This window comes from Rousettus aegyptiacus, unplaced genomic scaffold (genome assembly GCF_014176215.1).
Source record: "Rousettus aegyptiacus isolate mRouAeg1 unplaced genomic scaffold, mRouAeg1.p scaffold_m13_p_16, whole genome shotgun sequence".
Taxonomy (NCBI): Eukaryota; Metazoa; Chordata; class Mammalia; order Chiroptera; family Pteropodidae; genus Rousettus; species Rousettus aegyptiacus.
Genome location: NW_023416291.1, coordinates 52628121 through 52649992, shown reverse-complemented (window position 1 = coordinate 52649992; position 21872 = coordinate 52628121). Strand labels below are relative to the sequence as shown.

General features: G+C 63.0%; 1 protein-coding gene and 1 pseudogene across 2 annotated transcripts; both read left to right on the top strand.

Moving 5' to 3' along the window:
* The first annotated feature begins 1665 nt into the window (after window positions 1-1665).
* On the top strand, window positions 1666-21243 carry ANKRD24 (ankyrin repeat domain 24). 2 transcript variants are annotated; one of them, XM_036234091.1, is made up of 24 exons: window positions 1666-1778; window positions 2500-2632; window positions 2734-2805; window positions 8649-8735; window positions 8839-8969; window positions 9048-9136; window positions 10046-10110; window positions 10638-10695; window positions 11431-11487; window positions 11819-11889; window positions 12087-12193; window positions 12363-12550; window positions 13014-13042; window positions 13649-13729; window positions 13862-13969; window positions 14590-14634; window positions 14716-14814; window positions 15713-15785; window positions 15957-16075; window positions 16203-17675; window positions 18789-18956; window positions 20441-20566; window positions 20789-20854; window positions 20967-21243. In XM_036234091.1, exons 2-24 carry the CDS (start codon window positions 2624-2626, stop codon window positions 21042-21044), a joined length of 3399 nt encoding a protein of 1132 aa, XP_036089984.1. In that variant the 5' UTR covers window positions 1666-1778; window positions 2500-2623; the 3' UTR covers window positions 21045-21243. The 2 variants fall into 2 exon arrangements, with proteins under 2 accessions (XP_036089984.1, XP_036089983.1); XM_036234090.1 differs by lacking the exons at window positions 1666-1778; window positions 2500-2632; window positions 2734-2805; window positions 11431-11487 and having other exon boundaries at window positions 7883-8735.
* LOC118612783 lies at window positions 15017-15118 on the top strand (annotated as a pseudogene).
* Window positions 21244-21872: the final 629 nt, after the last annotated feature.

Genomic DNA, 21872 nt, shown 5'->3' with positions numbered 1-21872 from the left:
ACAAGGCGCATGCGCCGCCTCATAGTGACGCCGCAGGCGCCATCTTAACTGCTGGTAAAAAAAAAAAAAAAAAGTCGGCAGTCTTCAAAAAATTCGCTTGCAGTGGGAAAGGAACAGTGACCCGGGCGGGAGGCCGGGCGGCTGTCTGCGTGAGAGTTCTCCGGCCACGTCCAACATGAGCGACACAAGCCATTTCCCCTTTTTACAAATTAGTAAATTGATGCTGCACCTTCACCGCCCCCGGAAGGATAAAATGAGAGAGAAGGTACCCAAGACCGGGCTTCAAGTCCAAGATTCTTTCCGTTGCACATTTCAGATGTTTGTAAAGTCACGAGTACGGGGTACCTGTGGCGGTGAGCAGCTTGGGGCTACTCTTAAGTCACCTGAATATTATTCAGGTGGTTGGAAATCTCCACGCACCAGGAGACTACAGAAACCGCTTAAGGTCATGGGGCTTTTAGGGTTCATTGAAGGAACACGTGTTAAGCGCCTACTGTGTGCTGAGGAGACACTGGAGAATGGGCATCACCTTGTGGCTAATTATAGACACAAGCCGGTGACTGGACCGTGGTGACTTGGTGTGACCGAGGCGCAGTGAGGGCTGGGGCAATGAGGGAGCTCAGGGGAGGCACCTGGCCCAGCCTGGGGGCATCCGGAAGGGCTTCCTGGAGGAGAGGACGTTGTAGCGAAGATCTGAAGAGCAAGTAGGAGTGAGATGGACTGAGAGAGCAAGTTGGGCGTGACGTGGGGTACAGAAAGAGTGTGCCCGGCCCAGGAACAGCGAGTGTCAAGGCCGTTAGGAGAGGTAGAGGGTGGCTCACTCCAGCAACTGAATTCAGTCCAGCGATGATGGGGAGGTACGGCGGCCTCTTCCCGCCAGAGCCCGGTGGCCAAGAGGCAGCCCCGCTGCCAACCTGTCTCCTCCCTCCGCTCATCCCCGGCCCCCTGGGGCGGCCGCCTGCTCAGAGCTGATCGGGTGTCCGAGCTGAGCACACGGAGCTGGTGGCCCAGCTGGGAGCGGGTAACCGGAGCCAGCAGTGAACACGGTGGCCTGGGGCTGGAGTCCCTGGAGCTGCAGGAGGTAGGAGAGGAAGGAGGGGCGGGAGGCCTGGGATGGTGGCTTCTCCTCAGGACCTGGGGCAACTCGTGCCTGAGCCCTGGTGTGTGGGAGAAACCGGCGTGTGTCCCAGCCACGCTGAGGAGCCTCCCAGGCACCCTGACACGCACACACTGGTTCGGGCACGCATCTCACACTTCCCCGCCTTGCTCTTGTCTAGGTGTGTACCCCCTCTTCCCGCTGCCGCTCAATATCCTACCCGGCTTCAGACCCTGCTTATGCAGCATCACCTCTTCCACGAAGCAGCTCCCCACCCAGACGAGGGCACCTCCCCCTCCCCCAAGCCCACGGATTCCCTGTGCCCCGGGCAACCTGTGGACTTCTCTCTTGGGTGTCTCATTACACTCTGCTCTGGGTGTGATTGAGTCCTTTAGACAGGGGTGAAGAAAAACGGTGGGCTGGGTGGTGGACAGAGGAGTACGCGGAGTGAATGGGGCGGATGGAAGGGGTGAATGGGTGGGCGGATGAGCGGGTAGACGGGAGAGGGAATGGGTGGGAGGCTGGGCGGAGGAGTGGATGGATGGGTGGGTGGGTGGGGGACTGTTGCTGGGTGGTGAATGAGGCCTGATCGAAGGGTGCAGGAAGCACTGTGAGAAGACGAGTTGGCGGGTGGATGTACCTGTGCTCAGGGAGGAAGCCGAATGCACCGGTGGATGGATGAGTGAGTAGATAGATGGAAGGGTGGCTTGCAGAAGTCAGGGGCAGAAGGACAGGGGAAGGACCCACCTTCACAGGAACCCTGCTCAGACGTAGGAAGGGATGCCTAGCCACATACCTAGCAAAAATGCCCTCGAGATACCCCTGCCTGACCTCCATACTTGCACACGCATGGAACACGGACCAGGCCGAGATGCACACACGCACACACACACCTCGTGCTTGCATGTGTACAGGTTGCATACGACCATCGCCCCAGGCCTCCACCTGCCCTGGGCGATTCCTCTTTATGCGGGCAGAAGCCAGGCTGGTGTACGGGGCCTTAGCTGCAAGGACGTTCTCTCTGGCTATCCGAGAAACATGCCTCTGTGCTAAGCGCCTCGGCTCTGGGCCTGGCCCCCTAGGATCCCCTCACTGTTCAGGAAGATAGAACCAGTCCAGACACCTGGAGCTTGTGGAGCCAGGACTGGGGGAACTCGACCTGGGGAGTTAGAGATCTGACTACTGGGGAGAGGCAGAGCTGATCAGATTTGGGAACTGGGCTGTATAGGACGGACAGGAGTTCGCCAGAGAAGGGGGAAAAGCAAGGCAGATAGAAATTTCTAGGTAGAAATAACTGCACAGATAGAAGCCTGGAAGCCAGAAAAAGCTTGATCTGCTTGGGCCACAGGGAATACTGGCGAGGTGCATTATTGAGCACCTACTGTTTGCTGACCCTATGCCAGGGACCTCACTGAAAACTGACCGTGAGTTGGTCCAAAGGGGATTGTCTGCCTCATTTTAAGGATGAGGGAACGTGAAACCCAGAGAGGGCAAGTGACCTGCTGAGGGACACACAGCAGTTAGGAGATGGGGCAGGTAGGTCTCCGTCCTGCCCCAGGGGCTGGGATGGCCCAGCGAGGAGGAAGTGGTCCCTCCCGCACCAGGACCAATGTCTCTCACCCCTTGCCCTTTCCCAGGTGGCGTGGGTTGAGGACAAACACCGGACACTGGCCATGAAGACTCTCCGGGCACGATTTAAGAAGACAGAGGTGAGTCTGAGGCCACTGAGATGCCCAGTGTCCCCCAGTCCCAGGTTCCTGTCCCCCTGGGCCTGGGCCATTGTCACTTACCAATCAGATACTTTTGGAAGCTGCCATGTGACCAGGGCCTTCCCTGTTCAAAACTCTTCCGTGGTTCCTCTCCGCCCACAGGTTCAAGTTTATCCCTTTAGCCTCCTCTGGCCACCTCTCTGTACTTTCCTCTCAACTGCCCCCTGCTGCCATGATGTCCCCTCCCCCCCCCCCCCCGCCTCCTTGTTCAAGCTTCCGGCCACCATCCCTTAGCCCAGGCTCCTCCCTCCCCCTGGAGTGCCCTCTCTCTGTGTTGCTGCCTATCAAACCTTCCCCATTCCTCCCAATTTGGCTCAGTTACACTTCTTCCAGAAAAACCTCTCCTCTCCCCAGCTACAGTGACCACTCGCTTTTCTGAGGACTCACTTTCTTGGGGACCCTGATCTCTTACTTTCAACTGATTGTTCAGCAAACACTCGTATCAGGCGGTGTTCTAGGCACGGAACACACAGCGAATAGGGCAGACAGATCTCCGCGGCCCGCGGCTGGCAGCCGGGTGGGGAGATGGACGCTAGACAAGGTGAACGAGGGGAAGGCGTGTTTCGTTCCACGGAGACGAAGCAGGGGAGGGAGTTGCAATGTCCGAGGAGATGGCTGCAGTTTTAAAGCAGGTGGTCGGCAAAGACGTCGCCAAGAAGCCGACGTGAGAGCAAAGATCAGAAGGGGAAGAGGGAGGGACTTGTGTGTTTATTGGAAGGAACCGCATTCCAGGCGGAGGGAACAGCCATGCGAAGGTCCCGAGGCGGGCTCAGCCTGGCTTCCCTTGCAGCTATATCTCGGACACTCCTTCCCCAGTCATTCCCACTCCCTCCTGGCCCCCCGAGTCCCCGCCGTGTGGTGGCCGGTCCGGGTGCCGATGAAGAGACCCACATGAGGATTTGCATGTAGAGTCACAGTGCCCCTCTGCTGTGCTGGCCTCAGCGAGGCTCAACTTCACACCTCCGGCCCGCAGACACCAAGGTCCAGGCTGGTTAACTTCCCTTCACAGAGCACAGTGGCAGCAGAGACATTGAACCCCGCCTGTGCGTACCTGCAGAGCCCTGAGACTCGTCACATGACAGGCGTAGCCCAGGGTGATGGAAGAGGCTACCTGGAGGCCGCATTGCTGGAGAGAGGCCTGGGAGGACCAGGACAACTTAGATAAGCGAGGCACACAGGACAGGGACAGAGACCCGTGTGGGCAAAGGTCCACCTGGAGGCTGGGCCACGCCTGGTTGATTCGGGGGCACGTGGGATGATAGGCAGGTTTTTCTGGTGGGCGCAGAGAGCCTGTGAGGGGGAGCTGAGGGCAGAGAGGTCCCCGCCCGAGGAGTCACAGAGGGGGGCAGGGCCACAAGCCTGTTTTTAAAGTCAGGTGCCTCTGGGTTTGAATCCCGTCCCACATAAGCTGGGTGACCTTGGGTGGCTGCCACCTGTCAGTTTTCCCAATTTATTTTATTTATTCTTGTTATTTATCGATTTTAACATTCCTTTTCATTTTCAGATTTGTTAATTTTTAAATTGAATGCCATTGGATTCATTTTTATTTCATTTTTACTTATTTATTTTTGATTTACCCTATGTTTTGCAGATGCTAATGGCATCAGTTCTCTTAATCTATGAGCTGGCAGCTTTTATTTTCCCCGCTTTGTCCATGAGTAACAGAGGCCCAGAGAGGTTAAGGAACTTGCCCAAGGGCTCACAGTGTGAAAGTGAGACCCCAGACTTCTCCCCGGGCTGTGCTACTGTGAACAGGATTTGGGCCTGTTTTGGGGGGTGTGGGGAAGATGGGGGAGAAGTGCATTGATTGAAAAGGAGAGAGAGAGAGAGAGAGAGAGAGAGAGAGAGAGAGGAGAGAGGAGAGAGGAATAAATAGCTCACGCGCCTCCGACATAACGACATAACGTGACATTCGCCGTGGAATGACCCTGATGTTTTCCTCCAGTGGAAATCAAGTCCTAACTTAGATTTTTCGCATTGGCCCCCCCAAAATTTCTGAAAAGCTGTAGCTGGTGGTAAGCCAAACCGAATGATCGGTTCAAAAGCAGAACTGTATCGACATCAAATCTTTCCAAAAGTTTTGTGTAGCTAAACAAAAAGGCTTCCAGTTCTGGGCGTGGCTGTGTGTTGCAGGGGGCGGCACAAAGTCGAGGGGCGTAGAGGGGTCCCGGCAGGTGTTAAAATGCCAGATCAAGGAGGGCCACTGGGTGTGTCTGGCGTGGGGCGGGGACAATTTGCTCCTCGTGGGAGGAGCCTGTGCTGGCCGGCCAGGCTGGAGCCCGCAGCAGCAGCTGGGAGGCCGGGGCTGGAGGGGGGCAGCTTGTCCTCCGCTTACCCGCCCCCCCCTCCCCCGCCCAGCACGGACACTGGGCATCTGCCGTCCTTCCCCCACCTGGCGGCTCCAGTTTCTCCGCGCAGCGGGAGTCAGGTTCAGCTTTTGTTCGGCTCCCCGAGGGGAGAAAGCGAACACCGTGGCGTGGCCGCCCGGGGCTCCGCAGACCTTCGTTCCCCTCGTCCTGCTGGGGGCCCGGGCCGCACCTGGCCCCCGCCCTCCGCTCCTGCCGGGGGCGCGTCCCGCTCCGCCTTCCCACACCGGCCTTTTCGTCAAGGCCAGACGGTCTCCATTCCCGGTCTGGGCCTTCCGGGGCCTTCAGGGTTCACATCCGACAAATGGGAGTTCAGTGGGGCCGTGAGCCCAGCCTCCCCGGAAGATGGGGCTTTTAGGGCTCCCAGGGCCTCCGTGCTTCCCGGAAAGTCCTTCTCTCCCTCTGCCCGTCCCTCCCTGCCGCCTCTCACATTTATTTTCCAGGTTCCACCATTTCTTTAATTTGTTCGACAGACATTTATTGAGGACCTACTGTGTGCCAGGCCGTGTCGTAGGTACTCGTTTAATGTAGCACTGTTCTCATCATCTCGACATTCTTAATACTTTTTGAATGAGCGACCCCGCATTTCCATTTTGTAACTGGACCCTGTGGAATGCCCGCCCCCCGCCCCCCGCCCCCGCCCCTTCTGGGGATACCGCAGTGATGGAGATGGACCCAAATCCCTGCCCGCCTGGTGGTGACGTTCTAGGAGAGGGACCAAGAAGAGACAATATTTTCAGAAAGGTGCACGTGTGGCGTCAGGTGGTGATTCGAGCAACAGAGAAATAATCGCCGCTGAGGGGTCAGGGGGCGGCGCGGGGGTCGAAGGGGCGGCTTCCGGCGCCTGCAGCAGTGACCAGCCATGTGGCCGTGGCCGGGGGCGGCACAGAGCTCGGAGCAGGGACCGAGCTGTCTGAAGACAGCCGGGAGGCTGCTGCGGATTGGGTGAAGCGCCGAGGGCGTTGACCGGGGCCGCCCACAGCAGGGGTAGGCGCGTTCCTCCTGGGAAGGGCCAGACAGTGACGTTTCTGGCCCAGAGGGCCTGGAGTCAGTTCTGACATCGCAGGTGGGTGTCTGTAAATGGATGCGGCTCCGTGTAGAAGCTTCACTTATGAGCACCAAAGTGCAAATTTCACATGATTTGCACGTGTCACGAAATATCATTATTCTTGTGATTTTTTACCCCCAATCACTCATAAGTGTGAAAACCAGGCTGAGCTCGTGAGCAGGACAGACCCAGGCAGGGGTGGCGTGCGGCAGAGGGCCGGGGGACCTGGGCCTCGTGGGCAGTCAGCATGGCATGCTGAGTGAGGTCACGGGAGGCTTTTGAGCAGGAGAGAGAGAGGGTCTGATAGAGGACGGGGGACAAACGGGGTGAGGGCAGAAACCGGGAGACGAGGGAAGAGGTGTCCCCCAGAGAAGCCCACAGGGACAGGGCTGGACCATGGTGAGAAGGCCTGGGCCGGGACCAGTGTCCAGCCAGCGGACCGGGTATGGGGTGAGAGAAAGGGGTCAGATGATGCTGCATCTCGGCTCGAGTCCCGGGGGGGCTGTTGGCACCCACAGCACACTGCTGGGGCTTCACGGGGTGTCGGAGCTGGGCGAGCGCCCAGGACAGGCCGAGGGCAGTGGGACACTCGGGGGCCGGAGCCTGGGGATCTGTTTCAGCGCCCTCCCTGGACAAGCCAGCTGGGGTGAGGGCTGGAGGCTGTGTCCTCTCCGTCAGTGGTTTAACTAAGCAGCCAGTACGTCCTGCGTCCCAGGATTCAGCATTAGGTATGCCGCGGGCCCAACCGCGTCTTCCTGTGGTGAGCGAAGCCACACTGTGGGCGCACTTCCTGTGTGTTCCGGGCTTCGCACGTAGTACCTCGTGTGGTCCCCCAGGAGCCCCCCGCAGCAGCCGCTGTTACGAAGCCCCTTTCCCGGATGAGGAAAGTGAAGCCCAGAGCAGGAGAGGCTCTTGGCTGTCACAAAGGCGGCTCAAGTCCGGGCTGGGAGGGGGAGGCCCAGGGTTTAAATTCTGGTTCGTGAGACTGCAGGGCCCACCGGCAGTTCGGTAAATGAATGAATGAGATGTGAACGAGTGAATTAATGGGCCAGTGAGTGTGTGAGCTGCGCCCGAGGAGTGAGTGAGCTGGGGTGCCAGGGAGGCAGTGCGGGGCTGTCTGCCCAGGGCTCGGGCGCGGGTCACCTGTGTCCCCCCCAGCCAGCTCCGAGGAGGTGGGGACCACGCAGCAAGGCAGATCAGGAAGGCCGGTGCTGGAGATCAGGGGGCAGCCTGCGGGGGCGAGGGAGCCAAGGCCGCGTTGCCACCCCCTTCTCAGGGCCACCGGGCCAGGTCTGGCCAGGGCGGCGCCCCTCCCCCCCACAAATCCCTCCCTGCCTCACCCTGCACCGTGGGGAGGGGCCACCGGGAGTGGGGGAGGGGCAGGCTTTGGCACCACCGAGCGGGACGGCCGAGCTGGAGCTCGGGCAGCGCCGGCCCCTCCCCTCGACCCCTGCGGCCGAGCGCTGCCCGCTGCCCTGGACGCCATGAAGCAGCTGTGTTTGTGCGCGGCCACGTCCTTCGCGGTAGGGACAGGGGAGGGGGCGCGGGAGCGGGCGGGGCTCGTCCTGACTCCCCTCTCCCCGCCCCGCCCCGCCCCCTGACGTGCTGGGCCCGGACCCCCCACCCCCAAACCGGGAAGGGTGAGCAGGGAGGGGGCAGAGGTGGGGGGATGGATGGGGCATTTGGGGAGACGGATGGGGACTTTGAGGACAGATGGGGATACTTAGGAGAACTGAGAGAGCGTTTGGAGGGACAGTTTTGGCTGAGGTCATTTGGAGGGACAATTTGGATGCTATTTTGGGGGACCGTTTTTGGGAAAAGATATTGACATTTGGAGAACAATTTTGGAGGACATTTGAGGATTTTGGGGGTAGGACATTTTTGGGACCAGTGATGGGGTCATTTAGGGGGATGATTTTCAAGAACACGTCAGGACCTTGGGGAGGACATTTTGGAATGCATTCAGGCTATGGTTTTGGCTAACAGATCTTGGGGGACATTTAGGGGACAATTGGCATTTTAGGACTAGTGGTAGGCTAGATGGCAGAGGGTGGTTCTGAGGAGCGTTTAAAGGGACACTTTAGGGGTTCCTACGGGAAGACTTCCGAGGGTAGTTCGGAAAGACATGCGGGTCAGTTCAATGAGGTGATGGAAGGGTGGCCATTCGCTAAGGGGCAGGCTGGAGGCCTGGGCATGGGATGGTTTTTGGAAAGATGCTGGGGGCTGATCTGGAATGGTTTGATTGGAGGATGCTGGCATTGGGTGCTGGATGGACAGTTGGGGTGATGGGCCTGGGGGGCAGACATTGTGGGGCACCGGCTTGGGGGACACTGTCTCAGGCCCCCGCCCAGGACCACCTCCCCCTGCAGCTGCGGCTCAGCCCCACTGACCTCGGCTCCTGCCCGCCCTGCGGCCCCTGCCCCCTCCCGAAGCCTGCGGCCAGAGGCAGGCGCCAGGCAAGTGCCGGGGGCGGGGGGCACGAGCCCAGAGCCCCTGCCGGGGCGGGCGGGGAGGGGTCAGCGGCCGCCAGTCCCACGGTCCTCTGGGTGTGCCCCCCAGAGCCAGGACTGGGGCAGAAGTGACGAGCGGCTGCTCCAAGCCGTGGAGAACAATGACGCTGCCCGGGTGGCCTCCCTCATCGCCCGCAAGGGGCTGGTGCCCACCAAGCTGGACCCCGAGGGCAAGTCCGCGTGAGTGCCCACGGCCCGGGCGGGGCGATGGCTGCGGGCCGGCCACCCTGCCGCTGACCGCTCACCTCTGACCTCCAGGTTCCACCTGGCGGCCATGAGGGGGGCAGCCAGCTGTCTGGAGGTGATGCTGGCGCACGGAGCCAACGTCATGAGCACAGACGGGGCAGGTACTGCCCGCCGGGCCCCGGGGGCGAGGGGGGGAAACTCGGTGCCCAGCCCGAGGGTCCAGCCAGGCCCTGCTTCGTGGCCTCGGTGTCCTGCCGAAAAAGGGGGGTTCCCTTCAGTGCCCCCAGGGAGGCACAGGGGCATGTCACGCTTCCGTGACCAAGCAAGGTGAGTCAGCTCGTGGCTGAGGAGGAGCTGGGACTCAGGTGGTGGTTGAGTCAGGGGAGTCGGTGAGCTCGAGAAGTATCTGGGGGCATGAGGATGACGAGTTTGGGGGGAGGATGCGGGGGAGCTGGGCTTTAGCAGTAGCCGGAGCTCTGGGAGTGGCCGGGACCGAGGGGAATCGGGTAGATGACTTACCTAGGGAACCGGGGGACAAAGGAAGCAGGCTCGGAGAGTAACCGGGCCTGGGCACGGCCAGGTCTGAGGCCTTGGGCACAGGCGTGACAGCCAGGCGTGTGGCGCAGCTGAGGATTGGAGACGGGAATGCAGCGGGCACCTGGAGTAATGGGGGACTGTGGCTGAGCCGGGCCAGGGCACAGCTGTGGGTTCTGAGGGGCGTGTGTGGTGCTTCACCGCGGCTGGGCACGTGGCGTAGCCGGGGGCGTGGGGAGCAGCTGGGCATGTGGAGTAGCCGGGGTTTGGGGAGCAGCGGGAGTGGCGGAGTAGCCAGGCAGTGGGCTGGAGGAGCTGGGGGCGTGGAATGTAGCTGAGACAGGAGTGTCCGGGACAGACAGACAGACGAGCCGGAGAGTCCCCGGCCACAGGGTAGCATGGCTCGAGGCGGTACCTGGGTTTGGGGACTTTCTAGACACAGGGAAGCTGAGTCATGACAGACAGCTGACGCAGGCCGGGGGGCAGCCAGAGCTCCCTGAGTGCCTGGGCCCTGGCACGTCCTCTCTCCCTTTCAGGTTACAACGCCCTCCATCTGGCCGCCAAATACGGGCGGCCACAGTGCTTGAAGCAGCTGCTGCAGGTCATTCCCTTTCCTGCCTCAGATCCTCCCCTGCCCTGACTGCCCCCGACCCCGGCCGTGCCCCGATCCCCCAGGGAGTCCCTGAACCCCAGCCATCCCCTGAACCCCCGGGTAGCCCCTGAACCCCAGCTGTTCGTTGGCCCGTTGTACCGCAGCTGCGCCTTGGACAGCCAGGTGCTCCCTGAGGGTCCAGGCACTTTTCGCTCGAGATGCACTCCCAGCTTCAGACACTTCCTGAGCCCCAGCTTCTCCTGAACCCCAGTCCCTGCTCAGCCACAGACACTCCCAGAGCCCCATCTGCTCCCCGAGCCCCAGCTCTGTGAGCCCCTGGCTGTGCCCCTTTTCTGACTAAGTTTTGTGAAAACAGAGCCGCTTGGCCCTAGAGCCGGGGCTGCAGAGCGGGTCGGTGGCCGGGAGGAAGGGGTGAGACGGGCCTGAGAGACAGCAGAGCGGGCGGCGGGGGTGCTTCCTGCAGACGCCGCAAGGAGAGGGGTGCTCCGCCTCACGTGACCTGTCGCCCCCCCCAGGCGTCCTGCGTGGTGGACACTGCGGACGGCAGTGGGTGGACGGCCCTGCATCACGCAGGTGGGTGCCGCCCAGCCCTGCCCTGCCCACCGCGGCCCAGAGGGTGCTGGGCGTGGGGCCACTGCCCCCGCGACCCTCTGGAACCTTCCACCTTCCCTCTTCCTCCTCCTCGTGCCGGGCCTGAGGGAGGGCAATGCAGGGCGGAGCACACTGTGATTCCCTGGGAGGACCTAGGGGAGCTCAGCAAGGCCTTTATCTTCATCAAACCCAAACTCCTTCCTGGGGGGGAGGGAAGGGAGGGACCCACCTACTCGAGCCAGAACCCAGTCCGACTCTGTCCACCGCGTGCCCGTGAGATGCTGGAGTGGCTTTCGCTGTGGACTCCAGAAGCGGCCGCCTTCTTGGGAACACAATAAATTCGGGCCTGTTTTAAGATGCTCTTCACAGGTTTCCAAATCCCCGCTAGCTGGAGTACGCCGCCACCCAGTGGCGGCGATGCCTTTGGTCGCGCTGTGGAAGCTTGGTGGATTTTCCACTCGGAAAGTATTTAAGTACCTGCTGCGCACCGGGCTCTGTTCTAAGGGTCGGGATGTAGCCGGAGACAAAACCCTGCATCCGCTCGGGCACGCAGCGGGCGTCAGCAACACCCGCGGCACGAAGCCCGCCCGCCCTCGCTCTGAGGCTCGGCAGTCCGCACTGTCTCCCACGCCCGGGACCCTGCCAGGCTCGCTCCCACTCCTGGGCCCCACCCCATGAGGTGACCTCTGCCTTCCCTCTTGCACCTTCAAAACTCAGAACTCGGATCAAACCCTGAGAAGCCCGCCCAACCTCTGCTGAGCTCCAGCGCCTCCGGTAAACATTAACGCTCCGTGCGAGGGTTTGGCACATAGTAGGTCCGCAGCACGTGCATCGCAGTGGGGAAACACAGCTCCACCTTGGAAGGAACCGAGTGGAACCCAGGACGGGAAGTTAGCCGGCCTGGATCCCGCGCGGCTCCACCTCCGGCCCCACTGGCTGGCCTTGGACCCGCTGGGGCCTCGGTTTCCTCGTCCGTAAAACAGGGTCCACACCTTTATGATTTCTCCTCCACCGTAGGGGGAAACTTCTCATGAAATAAAAGGTAAGAATCATCCCCAGAACATGTGTAAGCTCCGCCCCGTGCCCCTCCTTTCTCTTTGTCCAGCGGCTGGCGGCTGCGTCTCCTGCTCGGAAATGCTCTGCGCCTTCAAGGCACACCTGAACCCCCGAGACCGGGTGAGCCTCCGGGGTCTTTGGGGGAAAAGTGCGGTGCTCGGCGTGTGCTGCCACCAAGGGGCGGCATCCCGTGAGAAACGTGGACGAGTTCGAGGCGAGGCTTGGGGCGGGTCACGTGGGCTCCCCCGCCTCCCTCGGGGTCGGCCTCTTACGGCTCCTCTTATTCCCTCCCTCCCCCCCCCGCCAACCCCCGCCAGCTGGGCACAACTCCCCTCATCATAGCGGCTCAGATGTGCCACGCGGGTCTGTGCCGCCTCCTCCTGCAGCAGGGGGCTGCCGTGGACGCGCAGGACCTGCAGGGCAGGTGAGCCTCTGTCCCAGCCAGGCCGCCGCGCGCCCTGGGACCTCGCGCAAGCCTCTTAACCTCTCTGGTCGGAGGGATCTAGTGGCCTCTGCCCACCCAGGCTGAGAGCTGAGGAGGGCTCGGGGCTCTGAGGATGTCCTCGCCCCCTCAGGAGCCCCCTCTCCCGCAGGACCGCCCTGATGTTGGCCTGCGAGGGGGCCAGCCCCGAGACGGTGGAGGTGCTGCTGCAGGCCGGGGCCCGGCCGGGCCTCACCGACGCGCTGGGCCAGGATGCTGCGCACTACGGCGCCCTGGCAGGGGACAAACTCATCCTGCACCTCCTGCAGGAGGCGGCCCAGCGCCCCTCGCCACCCAGCGGTACGCAGGCCCTGCTTCCACGCAGTTTCAGGCACCGCCCCCCCTCCTCATAGGCGGTTTCTTGCTACCCCTTTCTCACCCTGGATAGTTTCAAGGCATCCCTCTCTTTTCACTGCATTTTAGGCAGTTTCGTGGTTTCCCTGATTCTACTCAGGACAGTTTCGAGGATCCCCAGGGCTTTTAGAATAGTCTGGGGGTCCACTTGACTCGGGTCATCCTTATCCTTGGATCTTTGCCTTTCCTAAAAATCGGCATCTCACTTGCCTCATCCTGAAGATGCCGGTATCCTCTCTCGTTGTGAGTTTCAAGGCCCCTCCTATCAGCATTCTGCCACAGTGGTTGATTCCTACCTTAAAAGTCCTGATTCTTGGGGAATCAGGAATCCCCTCCCCCTCAGTCCCCTGTAATAGAGTCCCTAAAACACAGCACCTGACCCTGCTTTTCTGTCTCCCCCTGCCCCTAGAGGATGACTCGGGCGAGGCGTCATCTCAGGTAGGCATCTCGAGGCAGCCAGTGAGTCCCCCCCACTCACGCACGCACACCCTCCCCTCCCCTCGCCCCAGCGGGGACAGAGGAAGAGATTGACTCCTGCCCCAGGGTCATGACCCGATTGGGAGGAGTGCTGTCTTTAGAGTGTGCCAGGTGACAGCAAAATGCAGCCTAACTCGCCTGCCTGGCCGAGAACACTGGGGGGGGGGGGGGGCCAAGCACGGGGTGGGGCGGAGCGGTCAGGGGACCAGGGGACCGAGACGGGCCGCCTGCTGGTGCAGCCGCCGCAGAAGGAGGCCGGCCTGGCCTCTCCCTCTCCCAGCCCAGTGGCTGCTCAGCTCCGCAGGGAGAGGGAACTTGCGGGCCATCTGGTCTAGCTGGGGAAGTCCCCAGACGCGGCGGAGGGCAGAGAGAAGGCGTAAGGCCTGGCCCTCCCCGGGGACGTTGTGTCATCCCCTTTCGTGCAAGGATGAGCGAGGACCGAGAGAAGCGGAGACTTGCTCGGTTTTCCGCAGGAAGTGAGGGCGGCGGGCTTGGGGCTGGTGGCTGGGTCGGTTTGGGTGGGAGGCTGGCGTGGCCCCCCACATGCCGCCTCACTGCCCCCACCAGAACTCTGCGTCCAGCCACGACAAGCAGGGGGCTCCCAAGAAGCGGAAGGCGCCTCCACCCCCCGCCAGCGTCCCTGTGGCGGTGAGGTGCCCCGGGGAGGGCGGGGGCCACCGGGGGCAGGAACCGGGGCCGGGGGGAGCTCTGGCTCCCGTTCAGGACGGGACGGCCCTTGAGCCTCATGCGAAGCGGGGGGTCCTGGGGCCGGGGGAGCAGGACGATCGCGACGCCTACGAGGAGATCGTAAGGCTGCGACAGGAGAGGGGCCGCCTGCTGCAGAAGATCCGGGGCCTGGAGCAGCACCAGGAGCGGAGGAAGCAGGAGGTGAGGGCGGCGGGGGCGCGGGCCGGGCGGGGCGCAGCTCCGGGGGCGCGCGCCTGCCTCCCCTCCTCCCGCTCGGCCCGCTCCAGCCGCCAGGGCCCCCTCGCCGCTCCGCAGCACGCCAGGCCGGCCCTGCCCCAGGGCCTTGGCGCGGGCCGGGCCCCCGTGCGTCCCCAGAGGTCCCTGCAGCTCCCGCCCTCACCTTCTCCAGGGCTTTGCTCGAAGATGCGTTCCCCGCCCGCCTCGTTTAAACCGCGCCACGCCTCCACGCACCTCCCAGGTCCCCTCAGGTGTATGCAAAGCACTTACGGCTTTCGGGCCTGCCGCATAGTCACGTCCACGCCGTCGGCCGGGAGCCCACGGTGGCGGGCACGGTGGATGGGGATGGTGCCTGGCTCACAGTGAACGCTTGACAAGTCTCTGTAGGGTGAACACACGTCCGAGTGCATAAGTGAATGAATGAATTAGCGGCCAGTCGTGGGGTCTGGCACAAAGTAGGGCCCCCAGTAAACACTGAGTAACAGGCGAGCGGCGGAGCACGGGGACGTTGGGCCCCTGAGCCGGAGGCGGGCCAGGGAGGCCTGCACCCCAGATCCAAGTCGTGCCCACCCTTCTTTCCTCAGCTGCCGGAGGTGGAGGCCAGCTCCCTTCACAGCCTGGAGAGACAGGTAGGTGGAGGGTCGGGGAGAGCCCGCCCCTCAGCCCAGTGCGGCTTCCCGGAGCCCACCTGAGCCGCCGCCCCCCTCCAGGTGCAAGAGCTGCAGCAGCTGCTGGCAGAGAAGCAGGAGGAGAAGGAGAGTCTGGGGCGCGAGGTGGAAAGTTTGCAGAGCCGGCTCTCCCTGCTGGAGGTGGGCTGGGCGGCGAGCGTGGGCGGGGCCGCGAGGCCGTTGCGTGGCAACCACACTGATGCGGTCTCACGCATGCAGACGCGTGCACGCGATCACAGATAACACACGTACACGTAGTGGATGCTTGTCAAAATACGCAGTCACACGTGTGCACAGAGATAGGTGACCACACTCGTCTACGCGTAAATTTAAACACAGACCAGCCTGTGGCCACGCCACCCTGAACGAGCCCGAAGCTAAGCAGGGTCGGGCCTGGTTAGTACTTGGGTGGGAGGCCACCTAGGAAGACCAGGTGCTGCAGGCGTTAAAAAAATAATAATAAAGTAAATAAACATAAAACAGGCACGCACACCACAGACACCTGTGAAAGCACGATCACACACACAGAAACGTTACAGGTACATGTACACGACAAACAGCTCCCGTTCCATCACACGCAGAGACGACATACACACAAATACATGTATGTGCGTTTCTCAGAACACATAATTACACAGACGCACACGCGGCCGCACACGCACACACACACACGTGCAGAATCGCTGTCATGGGACCCGACCCCGGAGAGGCGAGGGACACGCTCCGGGCACACACGTGCTCACGGCAGACCCCCAAACCCTGGGCCGCGCAGACATCCCCCCGGCCCGCGCGTCCAGGCTGCACACGCGGCCTGGCCACTGGGCAGTGGTCGCCCCTCGGGCGGTGGCCGAGCTGCTCGCTGCCCTCCCTGCACGGTTTGGTCTCCCAGTAGCACCTGGTCAGGACCTGTGGGCCGAGCACAGCCTGCCCGGTGCTCGTGGGGGTCGGACAGACCCGCAAACACTTTTGGCCACCCTAGATTTGTGGAGGGATGCGGGGTGGGAGGCAGGATGCCAACCCAGACATTGGGCCCCCCCAGAACGAGCGGGAAAACACCAGCTATGATGTGGCCACCCTTCAGGACGAGGAGGGCGAGCTGCCCGACTTCCCAGGTGAGCTGTCCCCTGTCCCCCCCAGGCACCCCTGCCCGCCTGGCCCCTGGGGTCCCCTGGGGTCTCGGCCCACAGGCCTGCGGAGCGTCTGGAGCGGGGAGGAAGGTCTGCCCTCGCTTGTTAGTCTCCCTTTCCCGGGACCCCCGAGGTCTGACTCACGCCCTCCCCCAGGGGCCGAGGCGCTGTTGTCCACGCGGCTCAGCCCGGCGGCCCAGGACCTCGTGGCCTCACTGCGGGAGCAGGTGGCCGCCCTCACCAGGCAGAACCAGGAGCTGATGGAGAAGGTCCAGGTGGGGAACCCGAGGCCTGGGAGAGCGGGCTGCGGGTAGTTCTTCCCCAGGGGTCAGGATGGGCACACGGCTGAGTCTGTGGGCAGGGAAGGTGGCAAGGTGGCCCCCTCCCCGCCCCGCCCCCCAGGTCCTGGAGACCTTTGAGAAGGATGAGGCGGAGGCGGACGGCGTGGCCGAGCTCGTCCCCCTGGCCATCTACGACGCTCTGCGGGCCGAGCTGGAGCAGCTGCGCGCACAGCACGCAGAGGCCGTGCGGGCGCTGGGGCGGCAGGAAGCGCGGGGGCCCCCCGGGGACGAGGAGGCCGCCCCTGGGGAGTGCGAGGGCGCAGGGCCCGTGGCCAGCAGCAACGGGCCGACGGGAGCGGAGCCCGACGGCCCCACGGAACCCGGAGTCCACGGAGCGGATGCCACGGCCGAGGCCTCAGGGGTCGTGGCTTCGGCAGCGGCACCCGCGGGCACCGAGGATGCAGAAACCAAACCTGAGGCCACCGAACCAGCACCCGAAGGCGCCGAAGCCCCAGGAACAAAGGCGGGAGTGGCCGAGGCCACCGAAACGACAGCCCTGGGAGGAGGGAACCTGGAAACAGAGGCCACGGGCGCGGAGGCCACCAACACGAAGGCAGAAATGGAGGCCAGTGGAGAGGGTGCTGGGCAGGGAGAACTCACGGGCGCAGAGACCACAGGGGTGGAGGCCGCCACCCCGAGGGGCCCCACGGGCCCCGTCCTCCACCCTGGAGCTGCCGCGGCCTCGGAGAAGCTGCAGACTGAGCTGGAGACCAGGATCCGCGGCCTGGAGGCGGCGCTCCGGCAGCGGGAGCGGGAGGCAGCCACCGAGCTGGAGGCCGCCCGCGGCAAGTGCGAGGCCGCGGAGGCCGAGGCGGGCCGGCTGCGGGCGCAGGTGCGCGAGGCCGAGGGCAGCGGGGCCGGCGGGACGGGCTGTGGCGACACGGTCCAGCTGCGGGCCGCCCTGGAGCAGGCCCGGGAGGACCTCCGAGACCGGGACTCCCGCCTCCGGGAGCTGGAGGCCACCTCGGCGCGGCTGGACGAGGCCCGGGCCGGCCGGCTGCTGGCCGAGGAGGAGGCGCGGGGCCTGCGGGCGGAGCTGGCCCGGCGGGAGGAGGTGCGGCTGGAGCAGACGCGGGAGCTGGCGGTGCTGCGGGAGCAGCTGGCCGCCGCCGTGGCTACCGGGCAGCAGCAGCGGGCCGCGGCCGCCGAGCTGGCCCAGGCGCGGGACGCCGCGGAGGCCCAGGCCGCGGAGCTGGCCGCCGCCTGCGAGGAGGCCCGGCAGGGCCTGGCGGAGCTGCGCGAGGCGTCCGAGGTGCTGCGCCAGTCGGCGGTGCCGGCTGCCGAGCACCACCGGCTGCAGGAGGAGGCCCTGGAGCTGCGGGGCCGGGCGGCCAGCCTGGAGCAGGAGGTGGTGGCCACAGGCAAGGAGGCCGCCCGGCTGCGGGCGGAGCTGGAGCGCGAGCGCCTGGGCAGCGTGGCCCGCTCGGAGCACGAGCGCGTCGTGGGCGCACTGCAGGCCGACGTGGCCCGGCTGCAGGGCCAGCTGGAGGAGCTGGGTCGCCGGCACGAGAAGACCAGCGCCGAGGTCTTCCAGGTGAGCAGGGCCGCGCGGTCCGCGGTGCCCACCCCGCAGGCTTCCCTCCCGCGGGCGCTCGACCCTGCCCATGTTGCCCGCTGGGCCTCCCACCCTGTGGCCCTTGCCATCTCCTGGGCCTCCCAGCTTGGGTCTTGTTCTTTCAAACCTTCTGGCCGTTTGGACCCTGTCGCTGTTTCTAAGAGTTAGCACTTTTCGCGATCTGTTTACAAAATGCGTGTGTGTCCCCGAGTCGTGGAGAAGTTCTCGCCCGTTTTCTTCCAGCGCGCTCACTGGGTTAGTTTCACAGTTGTTTCTGTGTTTCTGACTGTGTATGTGGGGCGAGGCGGGATCCGTGTTCACGCAGCTGTTTTTACAAGCAGTGAGTTTGGGGTTTCGCCCTCGACTTTTCACCTAACGTCCGTTCTCTCTGCCGGTCAGAATGACCCCGCGGTTTTTCCCAGCAGGCTCTTTCGAGGTTGTCGTTTTACCTTTCATGATCACGATGCTTCTGGAGGAGGAGGTTACGTGCCAAGATATCTGGCCTCGCGTCGAACCCAGTAGATTTTGATGTTGAGTTTTTTTTTTTAAACTAGGGAATATTTATTTTGTCCCTTTTGACTCCATCATTATTCTTAAGTTAAAACCAACAAACGAACAACGGGTAACTGTTTCTTCTGTTTTTCTTTCTTTTGGTAAGAAATCTACAAACCTTCAACTGCTGGCAGAGGAAAGAATGTCAGTGGTGATGATGGTGATGATGATGAAATAATAACGATAACAACAATAATAATAATATCACTAATTTGAATATAGCCATTGCCGTGTGCCAGGCACTATTCTAAGCACATTCTGTGTATTTGCTCATTTTATCCTCACAACCACCCAATGAACTGGGGGCTGTTGTTATGTTCATTTTGCATATGAGGAAACTGAGGCACAGAGTGCTTTAGTCGCTTGTCTGAGGCCACACAACTCACAGATCATAATATTCTAGTGCACAGAGGAGCCCAGAGCTTCCCTGAGTCAAACTCCTCGAGCTTGAACGTCTTCAGGCCAAAATAGAAGGTCAGAGGCACTCGGGGGTCCAGGTACCTTTGGGGTACCTGGGTCACGTGTGGGCTTGGGCCGCAGGTGCAGCGGGAGGCGCTGTTCATGAAGAGCGAACGCCACGCGGCCGAGGCGCAGCTGGCCGCCGCGGAGCAGCAGGTGCGGGGGCTGCGTGCCGAGGCCGAGCGGGCGCGCCAGGCCCAGAGCCGCGCCCAGGAGGCCCTGGACAGGGCCCAGGAGAAGGACGAGAAGGTGGGTGCTCGGTCGCGGTCGGGGGGAACCCGAGGGTGTCCCAGCTGAAAGGGTGCTGGGAAAGGAGCCCATTTTCCAGGTGGGAGACTGAGGCACAGAGGGGGACGGGGACGACTCAGACACACCTGCTAATTGTCACAGTAACGGGTGTCGGGCACTTACTGCACGCCAGGCCCGGCGCTGTGCACCTAACCCGGATTTAGACAGGTTGGTCCTCACGTCCGGTTCCGGTGAGATCGGTGCTTTTATTATCCCTATTTGAGGAAACTGAGGCCCAGAGAGGTGGAGCCACTTGCCCGAGGTCACCGAGCCGTGCAGCGGTGCTGCCAGGGTCCAAACCCAGGTTCCCAGTTCTCGCCTGGGGTTCGGAGAGTGACGACGACAGAGCCCTCTGGCCGTGGAGCCGGGCGCTTTTCACACGCCCCCGCGGTTTGCCTCCTCGCAGCCCCGAGGGCCAGAACGCAGTTTTGGCTCCATCTTCCGGACGAGCAAACTGAGGCTCTGAGAGGCAAAGCGAGGGACCGGAAGTCGCGCGGCTCGTCAGTAGACAGGGGGCGCGGCAGCTCCGCGTGCGTTAGCACAAAGTCGCCCTGTCCTGGCTGACGGTGTGACCTCGGACAAGTCGCCTGACCTCTCCGAGCCCTAGTTTCCACCTCTGTAAAGTGAACATAAAACTGTAGTGGGGACTGTGGTTTATTTTTAGCAGCGCCCCCACCCCCGCCCCGGCACTGTGACATCACGGCCGGGTTGCTCCAGGGGGCCGTCCCGGACACCTGTAGGGTGTCTAGCAGCATCCCCAGCCCCACCTACTCGAGGCCAAGAGCCTCCCCCGCCAGATGCTGCCCAGCGTTTCCTGGGGGAAGAATGGCCTCTGGCTGAGAACCTCGGATCTGTAGCAATAATAATAAGCCCAGCATTTATTGAGTGCCTGCTGTTTCCACGCACATTTCAAACTTGAGCGCTGTTCTGAGTCATAGCGAATGGGGAGAACCACGATTCTCCTTACTTTACACTTGTGGAAACCGAGGCTCAGAGGGGTTAGATCATCTTCCCTTTGAGAAAGGGGTCGACAGGGACCCAAACCCAGGGCTGCCCACCAGGCTTTCTGCCCTTCTGCCCCCTCGATGTCCCCTTTCCGGTGACTCTACGGGGCCTCGTGCCGTGACCGGCACACTCAGGGCCCGAGAGGCAGTGTGCTCGGCTCGGCGCCGCCGTCGCCGCCCGAGCCGGAGGCAACGTGCTCGCAGACGGGCTGTGCGTGAAGCGTGACTCTCATCTGCCCTCCGCGTATCGCGAAATAGCATTCCTCTTTTGACCTCTTACTCCGGCCCCAACCGTGTGAAAGCGCATACCGCGGCCGGCCCGCGGGCCGGAGCTCGCCAGCCGCCAGGATGTGGCCGTTGTCGCAAGCCTGTCCTGCTGCTCTCACCGCTGCCCCCTGCTGTGGGCCCAGGGCGGCTGCTGACGCCCCCACCTCGCTGCAGATCACGGAGCTCTCCAAGGAGGTCGTCAGTCTTAAAGAGGCGCTGCAGGGCCGGCCGGCAGCCCCGGACAGCCCCGAGGTGGCGGCCCTGCATGGCCAGGTGGCTGCTCTCCAGGGGCAGCTGGAGGTGAGAGCCGCACTCACGGGGACCACAGGAGACGACTTCGGGGGGGCCAGGGGAGCCTGGGGTGCACGTGGCAGGCATGGGAGGAAAGTATTTCAATATTTTGGCTACTGGCACTGTCACACTGGTGTGTGTCCTCAAAAGTGGGGCTCAGGGCGCCAAGGGGGTGTTTGACATGTCTCAGGGGGTCCTGCTTCTCTGAGCCCCCCTCTCCCCTCTCTGCAGGAGGCTGCCAGGGACCACAGTGCGGTAGTGGCCTTATATAGAAGCCACCTCCTGTACGCCATTCAGGTGAGTTGCCCCCGGCTTTGGCTGTGCCCCCGGCTGCTCTCCGGGCCTCAGTTTCCCCACCTGTACCGTGGCGGGGTCACCCGGGCTCTCCCTGTGCTCCCCCCAACTCCAGGGCCAGATGGACGAAGATGTGCAGCAGATTCTGAGCCAGATCCTGCAGATGCAAAGGCTGCAGGCTCAGGGCCACTGACCCGTGGGACGCGCCCTCCCCCAGCCCCGCCAGGCCCCACGGGGGGACCAGAGGGGGCTGCTGGGGCTCCCCACTGGCCGTCAGCACTTGGAGACCACCTGGGCCCGCTCCCGACTGTCCCCGGCTGTCTGCTCGTCACTCTGGCCCTTACCGTGCACCCCCAACACACACCGGGAATAAAAACTCATGGAGTAGAGGACCAAACCGCGTGGCCTGGTTGCTGGGCTCCGGCTGCTCGGTGGGCGGGGGAGGGGAGCGGCAAGCCGTGCTGGGGTCAGGGCGAGTGGGGCGCTCGCCCCTCCACCACAAGCCTGGTCAACGCGATAGTTTAGAAAGTCAAGATGGGCGGGTGCCGTAAAGACTTGATGAACAAAACAGCCAAATGTGAAGTGACTCGAGAGCCAGGCCTGCGACCTCCCTCCTTACCGGACGCTGGTTTCTGGGAGTCTCCAGCCCCAGCCTCCCTGCCCCTGGGAGACTCGCCTGAAAGCCCCTGGGGCTTCCTGTCTCTTAGCAGCTGAGGGAGGAGAGGCTAGCTTGGCTGTGAAACCCCCCCCCCCCCCCCCCCCCCGTGTCCAGCCCGGTCCTGGGGGTTTCCCTGTGTGCCCCGGGCAGGCACCGCGTCCGGCAGGGCCCGACCCGTCCCTGGGCATCCCCACAGCTCAGAACGTGCGCGTGGGTGGGGAGCCGCCTCCCAGGGCCCGGGTTTCTGTCCCTCTGTGTCCGGGGCTGTGCAGTGCAGCTGCTAAGTCCGCGAGACGTAGGGACGAGGCGCGACAGCCGCCCGGACGGACCCGAGGTGAAACCAGCTGGACGTCGGCCCGCTCC